Here is a 12,387-nt window from a genome sequence, read left to right on the forward strand (position 1 = left end):
CGATAGATGATTTGAAATAAATATTAATTTATCACTCATATTGTTTTTTGCTCCATATTTTACTTCATATACGATAATAATAAAATATATAAGATATATATGTTAGATAAAAAGTCAAGGAATATTATTCTTATCGAAAATTAAAATAATTTTTATTGTCAAAATTTAATTTTATTGCGGCGATTTTAAATATATTAATTTTTAATTTAATATTCTGTAATTTCTTTCTTTTTTAATTATGTTAAACACAATCAATATTTCCATATAACAATTCAAGATATGCAAAGTAGCAATCTTTCAAGATAAAGCAAACTAACTATGTATTACGCAAATATAGAGTAACAACTAAAAAACTTGACACTTGTGTACAATGACATGAAATTGAGTTAACGTTATCATAGGCATTAAAGTCAACACAAATGATGTCGTTCAACTAACGTGGTCTAACAAAAATAGAACGTATGGCACTTTGTAGCACCTCTTGTGAACAGTATTACGTGCTTACGGTCGATGCACAAAGAGCGATCAAAAATTAAAAATCGAAAATTGAATAAGTGCAAAGAATACATAGCTGCAATACCCTGTTACAAATATTTACTATAATAACAGTGAAATTTAATACTAAAATTTTGGATTTTTTTACATTTATATCTATGAATTTTATAAATTTATTATTTATTTTAAAAATAATAAATTATAAAAATATATTATAAAAATAAATAATCATTATAATTACAATAATAAATGATAAAAATTTGCAAAATATTTTAGTGTAAATGCGTATGTAATTAATATTAGCAAAATAAAATGATTAAATGATTCTTTAATTTTCTTTTAAATATCATTTAAATAATTACATATTTGCTTCTAGTTGAAAGAATAATGTATACATATTTATGATTCGTTTACAATGTTTAATGTTTCGCCGATTAATTTATTTGTATTGAGCCGGCCCAAAAATAGAATGAAATTGAAATGCAAATGAAGGAAAGGATTTGCGATTGATTCATCAGTTACACTCGGGAAATTCGTCGCGCAGAAAATCATTGTTTAGTTACGCTCGAGTTAAATTAAGCATAACCGGTGTATCTCACGCATTTAACACGTTAACCGTACGTAAAATTTAATGAAGGTGACAACCTAATTCTGAATCATATCGCAAATAATTCGCTATTCGAAATGCAAGCATGAATACGCGACGAATACAGTTAGGTGTGTTACTCGCGAGACTGATAATTGATCGGAGACGCGTAAAAGTCAATGTGTCCTTTAACGGCAATAGCTTTCGCAGTTACACTCGGTTGAAATTAAGCGACCGAGTCTTGTATTTTGCGGAATTAACGCTAACCAGGTTCCCCATAATTCGCGAACGAGTCGGGCGAATGTAAGGAGGTTGAAAACAAGTACAAAGGTAAGAGGAAGTTGCCCGGCTTACGCTAAACGTTAGTACGAGCGATCGTAGTAGTTATTCGAGGTAAACGTGTCGGTGGATTCTGGCGTAAAGCGTGTCACGTCGGAAACTCCGACGCACAGAACTCGAAACGGATTTCACAATATAACTTTGTCCTGAGAACTCCTCGGCCCTGGTGAATCTCCGTCACCTACCTCCTCCCTCTCTAGCTTCCTTCGACCAAGTAGCGAGATAGTGCTGATTATGCGCCCGTCATTCTCCAGCGCTGTCTACTTCATCTTTCTTGCAAACTTGGGGTTCGCGCATTCCGGAAGGCCGATCAGGGCCCTAGCCTTCCGTAAAGGTAGCACTTTTTTTGTAAGTATCACATGACATTCTCTTTTTTTCTCTCCCTCTTTGTCTCCTTTCTTTTTTTATTATAAGCATATCATATTATAAGATTTTAAGGGAGATATCTTTTATCACTAAATATGTCGGTTATTCATTTTTTTATTAGTTTAATTTTCTATGATTTGCTAATAATACTATCATTTAAGGGTGGATATTTAGAATTTAAAATTTCACCGCAAAAATAACTTTATATATATTTCAAACAAAAAGTTGACACAATATAGAATAAATATTTGAAATCTCATCACAAAAAATTATAAAAAAATAAAAAAAATTTTATTTATTTTCGGTTATGAAATTTATACAAAAATAAGAAAAATAAGAAAAGTATTTTACATGTCTTTTAACCAAAATGTTGATAAAGTTGTAGGATGAATAAATTGCATAAAAGTAAAAGATAAATAACTGCACAGAAAATTATTATACGAGAATTTGTTTAAAATTGAAAAAATTAAAAAATAACATGCAGAGCTGGTGCAAAATAACGCAAAATGTTGAAAACTAATTTGTATCGTAAAACATTTGGTTCGAAAAAGTTAACAAATGTTAAATTGATAATTTACTAAATTTTGACGTTCTGGTAGAAACACCACCGATTTCACAATTTTTTACATTCGCGAGGCAAATCGTAATACAAAAATTATGAGTAAAAAGCTGTCAATGATATGTCGGACGTTATCTGTCTTATTGTTAGAGAGAGTTACTGAATAAGCTGCGATAAAAAATGAAGCGATACAATTATGGTGTATGTAAACTGATGTAATCTAATTAATGTTTGTGTATCGAGGCTATTTTCAAATATATGACCAGCAATTTAATATTACAAATAAAGATTACAATTACATTTAATTTCTAACTAAAGATGAATCAAATACTAAGTCCACAACGGTATAAAAAAGGCAAAGATTGCAATATTCTTACAGAATATTTCGCAAATGATTGTTCCGCTTTGACTCTCTAAATCGAAATTCTAACACGTGGCGGATATTACCGTACATTCGAAATGCGTAGTTCGATTTCGTGATACCGAAAATATCGCAGGGACACTTTTCTGAAATACAATGTATATATTTATATATATAAATGTATTCCGCCCGATCGAACTGTCGCTCGAAGAATATTATCGGAAAATATTATTTTGCATGTACATTGTACAGTAAAATAGAGGGGATGATGGATATATCATTTTAAATTAATTACATTCTCATTATTCTGTTGGACGAGATATGCGAAAATGTATTCATCCGACGAAGAGATTTGCGGAATTTTTTACGCAAATTTCCGCGCGCGCAGCAATTTGCTCCGATTATTTCGGTTTGCCTGCCATTTATTTTTGTACAAATCGCATCCTCTCTCTATTTCTTTGTTTCTCTCTCTCTCTCTCTCTCTCTCTCTCTCTTTACGTCGGTCGCTTTTCCCGAATTTCGATATTCAAATGCAATGAGGTGTTTGCTTTTTTCGTCTTTCATGAAACAGCTGTGTGCGCGCACAAAATGCGAGAAAATAGAAAATATTCTCCTCACCTTTCGTAATTTATACGATTTTGCATCCTTCGTCAAACGTAACGCGAATAAATCTTATTTTTCCTGTTATATAACACCTCTGAGACTAAACTTTTGCTTGTTGGATCGCAATAGGTTTATTTTTGACAGCAATCGGTGCGAAGCTGTGAGCAGTATCTTTTGAAACTGTCAAACTGAAATATTTCCTATTATATTCTCTTTAAATTGTTCATATTGAAAATAAAAATACACAACGAATTTATTTCTCATTAACACGAAAAAGAAAATTACTGAAATGTACGTTTCAAATATTGAAAAAAATATATATACAGAATAAGAAATCTATACACGATTGTGCGAATAATTAGAAAAATCTATCCTATGATTCAGCATCGTAAATCCATCATAATTTTTGATCATATTATAATTAATTGGAAATTATTTCGAAACGTGCGTTTGGAAAAAAGTGCGGCCACGTTAGCCGATACCAATTATTACATTTTATGGAATGTAATAAATTGGGGTTCTCGCGCGGTATTAATGAAAATATGCGAATTAATTCTATCTCTGGGATTATGTGCAGGAAATACAGGAAGAGGAGGAGAGCGTAAAGTAGATGAAAATCCATCTATTTCACTTCCGTAAAAAAAAAAGCATCGCTCGCAATTTCGTGTATTAAAGGAACATGATGCATCAATGGCGGGTAAATGGATCGCTCGTTCGAACAGGTCGTAAAAAGCCACATAAGAATCAATGTTGAATAACATCCGGTATCATCCGTGCCGGCGCATAACATGCCACTGTTTATGCAGCGTCTAGTGTGGTAAGAGAGAGGAAGAGAGAGAGAGAATGAGGGGGAGAGAGAGAGAGAGAACGAGAGTGAATTTATGTCCTATATGTACACGAGACGCGCTATAATATAAATCGATCGGGACTACGTCCGTATTTTCACTTTAAAAGGCACGAAGCCACCGGATGGCAGGCATATTTTGAAGCACGATGTAGCGCGGGCCATTAATACGGGATGAGGCTTGCGCGTTCTCTGCGTTTCCGTACGATAAGTACGAACGAAAAAAAAAAAACGAGATCCAGATCGATGAAAATTTATCGGCGGTATCGCGAATGTGCGGAGAGTGCAATGTTTGTCGAAACGCTCAGAACATACTAGTGTCGAAATTGCAACGCGATGTGAACGTCGTCTGCTTTCGTGTTTATTTTCGCTGTCGCAATGCACAGCACGTTACTCCTCTCTATAACGTGATCATATTTTTTCGAATATTTTCTCGATACGTTTATATTTAATAATGTCTTTCAAAATACGAGAATTGCACGTCCGTACGGTTTGCATTGACGAGACGAAGAAAGATTCTGATTTATAGAGATGATATTATATAATAAATTGCTCTTCGAAACGTTAGAATTAAACGCAACGCAGAAGGGAATATGTATATAGTCTTTGTTCTCTAAAATAGCAGGTGTCTCTTCGAAAGATGCGAGCGTTTGAGCCAACTTGTATGAAGAATTATTCAACCCGTGATGATCCGGTGCACTTACGACGAAGTGCATCGCCGTGTTTACCATATACATTATCTGATGTACAGAGCAGGACAGGGCTTAGGATCAATATGCATGAATCAACGTTGTCTCGTTACAACCCGTTTAGATATAGCGTCGTATATACGGCTACACTTCACCGATTATTCTGACACTCTATTATTTATGCTCATAAAAAACACTACATCAAATTCTTTTTAAGAAAGTAACGTTGAAGAATGTCATTGTGCAACGAAAAATGCAATCATGAGCTTTGTGACATGTAAAAACTGCATAAAAGCATAAATTTGATTGCATTTGAAAAATTTATCCATATCATTTCGTCCATAAGATAATGATTTCAGTTTTGAAATAATATAAATTCTAAAAAACACATGCCAAATCATATAAAAAAATTTAGTTCAAAAGTTTGACAAAGTTCGATAACAAAATTGATATATGATGCAAAGACGATACACTAATGTGCACACATACGCATCAAACATTCGCTACATAAGTCATTTTGTCATCATGTGTTTCGGATACTTAGTTTCCCCTTCAGAATAAATCTTCCAGATATGAGGCCTCCCACAACATCAAAATATACCTGTTGGGAGCGTTTTATCCGTGAAAAATCATGTAGCATGAAAATAATATACTCCAAAAAACGAACATCAAACTTGTTGATCAATTTCTATCTCTCTCATCGCTGTAAAATATTCTCTTAATTTTACAATAAATTATAAAAATTACATATACATCATATTATATAAAAATTACAAATTAATAATAAAAATAATATAAATTTCGAATATTTTGTTTGATATATTATCGATTAATTATTATAATTTGTGTACATTAACATAAATTTCAATACGATAAATATATACACAAAGAAATAATTATCGTATTGAAAATATGTCAATATAACGGAACGAATTCCATCTTTCATTTGCTTCAATTTTCACTTCAAATAAATAAATTGCGCGAAATATTTGTGTCGATAAATAACTGTTGATATATTTACAAATCTTTAATCGTCAAGTGAATTAAACGCATAAGTCAATTGATCTCTATAAAATGTTATTTTCTAGAGAATAATTCATCTTCCGTATCTATCTTTTAAAGTTGTTACAATAAATGCGCAAAGTCGTGCGACCGTCACGTTTCCCGTCCATCTAGTTTCTTATCCTCCTCCCTGCAAGTCCGAGAACGCGTTTTGGAAACGGTAGAGCACTGCCGGAAAATTATAGCACATGCACATACGTACACACATGCAATGCGATCCAGCGCACATACATATTTCGTCTCGATGGGCTGGCGCGAGGGGCGCATAAATCCGATCGCCTTATCGTATTTTCGGCCGTTAAGAAACAGAGGTGGTAAGGTGGCGGGATGCGCGCGTCTGACAAACGGCTTGCCAGATCCAGGCGACACCATCCTTCCGTCGCGTTTACACGGGAGAAATACCAAGACGCGATTCACGCGCTGGTTAATAGGCGCCGCGAAACCGGCACGGTTTCCATTCGTGGCAGCTTCTTGCGCGAGAAGGAAATACGTCGAGGAGATCAAGCGCGATTCAGAATAGACGCACTAGTGAATAACCAGTTGAGAACTATTGTTAGATAATTCAGTACGAACGTCTTGTTGTATGCGACGTAGAATATTCTATACTTTGAGGTCTACTATCTTAAATTTCACGACGAAATAAGACCCTTGTTGCCCTTTAACTCGAGATTTCAATAGTTTTCCGCCAACGATTTATGTATAAAATTTACATATAAATTGCTGTTATATATTCAGCATTTTCAAATGAAAGAGAATAAGAATGAAGAAAGCGAAAACGTCTCACACATACACACACAGTATTAGAATAAAATTTACAAAGTCTCGCAAATATTTTTCTGTATTTTTAGGACAAGACGATGAGAACTTTCTCTGCGAAAGAGATCGATAAAACGGCACGGGAGATTTCCTCGATGTATTGTTTGCGAGGATAATGAAGGAATAACTCGTAAGAATCGCGACGACGCGGAGACGTGATTTTACGATAAGTGTCACATTATTTATGGATGAACATAGAGATAAAATCGCTAAGGGTCATTCTTATGGGGAAGAAGAAAATTATACGTGACGCAAAATTACAGTGTAGCATTAGAATGAGCTCTTTTTGCTTTAGGTAGAGAAATAATTCGCAATAGAATAATTCGGATAAGACGAAAATCGGGTTTTCCCGATAATATTGATGGCGAATTGAACGGCCGATCGGAAATTCAAGAAATCTCTCTCTTAGGAAGATTACGGCGAAATTTCATATATATTCCCGCAATCCTTTGATACAAAGTTATGATCGGATTCCGCAGGTGAAATTTCGCGCGATTTCTTGCAATTCTACATCCCTTATTCTTTTGATTCTGTTCTTCAAGTTTTTTTATGCATGCAGAGAATGTGTGAAAATTTATTTAAAATTATTTTACTTACGATATAACAATCGAATAAATTAAATTGTAAACGTTCGGTAACTGTATCAATTGAATTATTCGACTATCTATTCGATTCCAGTTTATTTAGACACGTGGACATTGAATAAAATCGAGACACTAAAATATATTGATACTAAAATATTTAAATATGTCTCTTCGGATTATTCTCCCAATTATTTTAAGCCTTTAGCTGCGTCATCTAGAAAGGGTCATGCGAGAACTTAGATTCTTGTTTGGCCGACACAGGAACGAGATTTAAAATAACTTCAGAATTCACGATGAATAAATGATCTTTCGCAGTATCGGCTGAACTACAAGATAAACTCACTCCCTTACACGACCATCTTCGCGCAAGCGTCGGGCTTTAAGACAACATGGCCACTGCCGACCACCGGCGACTCTCGCAACATCCGGTCCGTACCTGAAATTCACGAGCGCGCCGAGCTCGTATACGAAAGGTAATAAATACTGTATAAATAGTTACGCTGCATAATGTAAAAATGTGTGTGGTGGCAATTGCGAGGGAGCGGGAAAGATGGCGAGGAATGCGATCCGTGGAACAGTGGTCGGGGGTCGGTCAAGCGGTTAAAACGAGGGTAGATGCGGGAATGTATTTCCGGCCGACTGACCGAAGACATCCGTTGCCAGCGGAATCGCAGGCAATCGTCAGTGGTACAATGCCGTTTTCCGTATATTGACTTTCACAGTAGTGGCCGCGATTTTATAGGCACAATCAAGGAAACTTGATAGAAACTTAATTGAATACATTTTCAACACTGAATTAATCAACACGAGGGTAATTAAAATAATTAAATAATTGAATTAAATGTGACTCCGCAATAAATTCCTATGATAATAATTATTTTTCCATAATTTTAATTTCTTTTCAACGAGATTTTAACGAGATTTTCATTGGATTTATTAAATCATCATTCCTCGATATCATTAAGAAATATCATGCATTCGTTCCAATATCGTAATTATTATGATTGAATTGAATTTATTAATTGTAACTAGAACTTTGATTTTATCTCGATAACAAATATTTCTTGTATTTAAATAAATTGATCAATTGCGATAAATGTGTTTCAGTCATGGTTTCAATGGTCGTTCTTGCTTGCTGAAGAATGTCTGTCAAACATTACAATACGCGAAACAGCAGGACGGCGTTATAGGAAAGATATTAAAATTATTCGCGAGGTAAATTACTGAAATATATAAATTTTAATTACATTGTTGTATTAATCGTTTTTCATTGCTTTCAGGTCGTACATTGATAATGATACTTGGCACGAAGATCCGCTATTCTGTGAGCGTCATTCCAAGAATTGCCCTCTGGAATTAATCGGATTTAATAGTTTTACGGAAAGCTAAACATTTCTCGGAGTATCAGAGAGCGCAAGTTAGCAAGTAATTATTTATTTACTGCAAACAAAACAGGTATACAATAATATATTGTAATGTAATTATTTCTACAAAATTTAATATTCTATGTAATAAATATTCATATATTTCTACTATTGCATTGTTAATGGATAAAAAGAAATGTCGCTTGTTGGCGACATTTGAATATTATGATGATTAATAATGATATTGTAAATAATGAATGTTAAAACTGGAGTGACATTATTCAAGAAACTGAATAAAGTACATAAATATAGTTATGTGTGTGTTTAGCGCAATATAAAATTGTCATCATGTCGGCCTGGAGTTGCTAGTCGTTTTTGTAAGAGATTCCATTTTTCACATTGAAATAAGCACGGACGTTATAAAAGCTTGAAGACCTGCCCCATTCCTACGTGATTGTCCCTACAGTTATCACTAGATGACACTGTGAGAAATGACAGCGGTTAATGAAACATTTGTCACGCTGCAAAACCGCACTCGAATTATTCCGGGGCACCGGACACGGCAAGCGATAAAATATGGTGGTACGTCAGCCGACTAAATGTAGTAAAAATATACGTTTAGCTCTAAAGACCGGGAAAGAGGGAGAGAGTGGAGCACGTATTACAAAAAATGAGCGAAAGGATATTTCTACCGGGCGTTATATACGGTCCTCAGCGCCATTAATTTGTCTTCGTATAATGGCTACCGTGAAAAAAAATATTTCTCGTTTTCATGCATTATTCTTCCTCTCTTCTCCCTCTTCCTTTTCTGTCTTTCTTTTGCGTATCCTTTGCCTGTCACGTTCCGCGACAGGACGATTATAATTGCTACTCACGAGCAGCGCTGGTCCAGTTCCAACGAAAAGCATTAATTTGGACTATCGCGCGACTATCTGGCAATTAAAAAGTGCCCCACTTTACATTCGCCATTTGCCAACGCAAACACATATTATTCAGGAGTCAGGCTACAATTGCTGACTTACAATTACGCTGATGAGCTAAAGTCGCAGTATCTAAATAATATGATAAAAAGATATTATATTCACGCATGTATGTCACGCATAATAAAAAATCACGTAAAGAAAGAATTACTCGTCTTCATAAAGCTTCTTCGATTTTAACTTTAATTATTTTCTAAGTTTTATGTCTTAAGCATTCATTGTTTGACTATTGATTGTAAACATTTATTTGAAAATATATTTAATAGATAATTGTTATAATTAATTAATTTTTTGATTACAATATATATTTAATACGTGCGAATTTTTATACTTTATACAATTACTTTAGTAGTTAAAAAATATTTTAAAATATGTGAAAATAATATGAAATACGTTTCCTGTGTCACCCTTACGGAGCTGCATGCTAACAAAGAAACCATTTTCCGTAAATACGTATTTTTAATTGCTGTGCATTGTTGTTCCACGATGAATCCCGTGACATAGACTATTTCATTATAAATGTATACGGCGTTGTAAGATTGCTTTATTAGCAGTAAATGAATTCGCAATGTAATTATTTCCCTCCATAATGAAGGGTTGCATTAAAATAAGGACATCAAAGGTCAGTTATCCGATGCAAGTTTTAACTATTAATTTCAGACTACCGGTAATTTATAAATTGCGAGAAATTTCTTCTTATATTTATCCCCAAGTGAATATATTATAACAAAGGTAAGAAACAGAAATTTTGGGGCGCTGAAACTTTTATTTAATTATGAATCTACGACCCAATGAATCATATGATTTCTAAAGATTCACGATATATAAGAAGTTACGGAAATCAAAATATTTCTGAGCGAGAGTTTGAAATTTCTATTTCTTTCAAAATTATTAATCAAAGAACTTACGACGTCGAACAGCTTCGATACATTTCTGCAAATAGAAAAAGAAAGAAGATTATGAAACATTTCTATTTGTAAATAAAGTACAGGTTATATACTCCATCGAGAGAACATTATTGCGTCGAAGATCAGTGAGGGAAGCGCAGAAAAAATCTCTCTCCTACGCACCTTTTCCACGGTTTGCGTGCCGCAATTGCGGTAACTTCCATTATGTACATTGGGATCGAGTATACGTTTCTATTCCCCACGGGAGCTTCACCGACGAGATGCTCCAGCCAACGATCCACGTACAATAAAATCAATCTGCGATCGTTTCGATGAACCGGCGGGATAAAACGCAAATGCGAGCCGCGATGCCACCCTTTCAGAATGTTCGTCCCCGTTTCTCTCCGCGTTATTATCCCAGTGGAGGATATCGTGCCGGGACTGTCGCATTCCAGGGGAGAACGAGTTATAATTGCATACGGTCGCGGTCCCGGTGGGCCGCGCGTTAACGAAAAGCATTAATTTAGAATGCCCTGTGGTTTTCTTGTCAGAAAACCGGCCACGCGCGCAACTCCCGTATGCAATTAACGGAAAGCGTTATGCGCCTCCGTCGCAATGGCGACACAGAAATCGCTTCGAGGAAAGAGAGAAAGAGAGAAAAAAAAAGAAAAAAAGAGATACGTTAAAGAGCCTGGCTTTGTCAAGCTTGATCCACGCGAGCGGGTAATATTACGTGGTTGGCGATGCCGAGTTGACACGGTATACAAAAAGATTCAGGGCCACGGTGGATGTGTGCGAGAGGGATTCGCTGATAGCAGCGGTTTGCCAGAGATAATGAAGGGTTGAAAGGGCGCGACGGTGAAATGGACTGGAAAATCCCAAGTAAAATTAAATGACAATCTCCTCCGAACTGCTCATCTCGCTTATTTATTCCGATATTTCGCATCTTTGTGCGGGCTTCCAGTTCGTACGCTTTATAATTATATGCAAATGTATTTAATAGGCGATAGAATCAGTTATATAATTCTTGTGGTAAAAATAAATTAATTATACAGATAATTTTTAACATTCAAATAAAGAATGAATCACTTTTGATTTATCTTGTACAGACAATGTATCATTTCATAAATAATGTTTCGTATATGAAAGAATTAATTAATAAAGATAAGCATAAATATCACGTCATGACGAAAAGAATTAAAGAATACAAACGCACAAAATTTAAAAGAATTTGCACATTGTTGATTTTTCAATTATCTTTTAATAAACGTAAGAAAGAAATTTAATGAGAGATAAATTAACTTTGTATTCCGATGGGATAACTCGCTTGAACACTGTAAAGCTTTTTATTGCATGGAGCGCAATATGTATCGGTCTTCTATCAGCAAATTAAATATTCTAGCCTTTAATTAACAGAGTATTCGAGGAATCTTTGAGAACTTTAGAAGAACGTAGAATGTAATTATCGACTTTCCGTCCACTTTCTTAATTGCGGATACAATTTGTGGACTTGTATTCGCACGGGGATTTACACACACTCACACTGCGTGGCTGCATTTTACTTCAGAGTAAAAGTTCTTAACGATATGCGAAATACTCGAGCAACTATCAACTACAGTAAACATACATGAGTCGAGATGCAGCTTTGAAATTTTCGCTAAATTATTAATTATATAAAATATGTATGTGTATAGCGTATTCATTAATTATTGAAATTCTCTCCTGCTTAATAGTTGCTTTTGCATCAAAACAAAAAATGCTTGTTTTTTATATTATTTTTGTCATCATGTAATGTAATTTACGTAATCTCACGTATAAAGTAATTTATTTGTAAATTTAATTTTTTTAAATT

General features: G+C 34.5%; 2 protein-coding genes across 2 annotated transcripts in view; one reads left to right on the forward strand and one right to left on the reverse strand.

Moving 5' to 3' along the window:
• LOC105256064 overlaps positions 1-12,387 on the reverse strand; it is an 89,088-nt gene that overhangs the window by 56,544 nt on the left and 20,157 nt on the right. The gene's annotated exons all lie outside the window — the stretch shown is intronic.
• LOC112639524 lies at positions 1,618-8,719 on the forward strand. The gene is made up of 4 exons (XM_025413783.1): positions 1,618-1,768; positions 7,620-7,777; positions 8,412-8,519; positions 8,585-8,719. The coding sequence occupies exons 1-4, from the start codon at positions 1,655-1,657 to the stop codon at positions 8,691-8,693; spliced, it is 489 nt and encodes a 162-aa protein (XP_025269568.1). The 5' UTR covers positions 1,618-1,654; the 3' UTR covers positions 8,694-8,719.

This window comes from Camponotus floridanus, unplaced genomic scaffold (genome assembly GCF_003227725.1).
Source record: "Camponotus floridanus strain SB8 unplaced genomic scaffold, Cflo_v7.5 scaffold7, whole genome shotgun sequence".
In the NCBI taxonomy this organism is placed as follows: domain Eukaryota; kingdom Metazoa; phylum Arthropoda; class Insecta; order Hymenoptera; family Formicidae; genus Camponotus; species Camponotus floridanus.

Excerpts from the sequence above, each read along its gene's own strand:
- LOC112639524 (XM_025413783.1), top strand. The coding sequence starts at position 1,655 with ATGCGCCCGTCATTCTCCAGCGCTGTCTACTTCATCTTTCTTGCAAAC. Across the intron at positions 1,769-7,619 it reads GTAAAGGTAGCACTTTTTTT|TATCGGCTGAACTACAAGAT; the intron begins GTAAGTATCACA and ends GATCTTTCGCAG. Across the intron at positions 8,520-8,584 it reads ATATTAAAATTATTCGCGAG|GTCGTACATTGATAATGATA; the intron begins GTAAATTACTGA and ends CATTGCTTTCAG.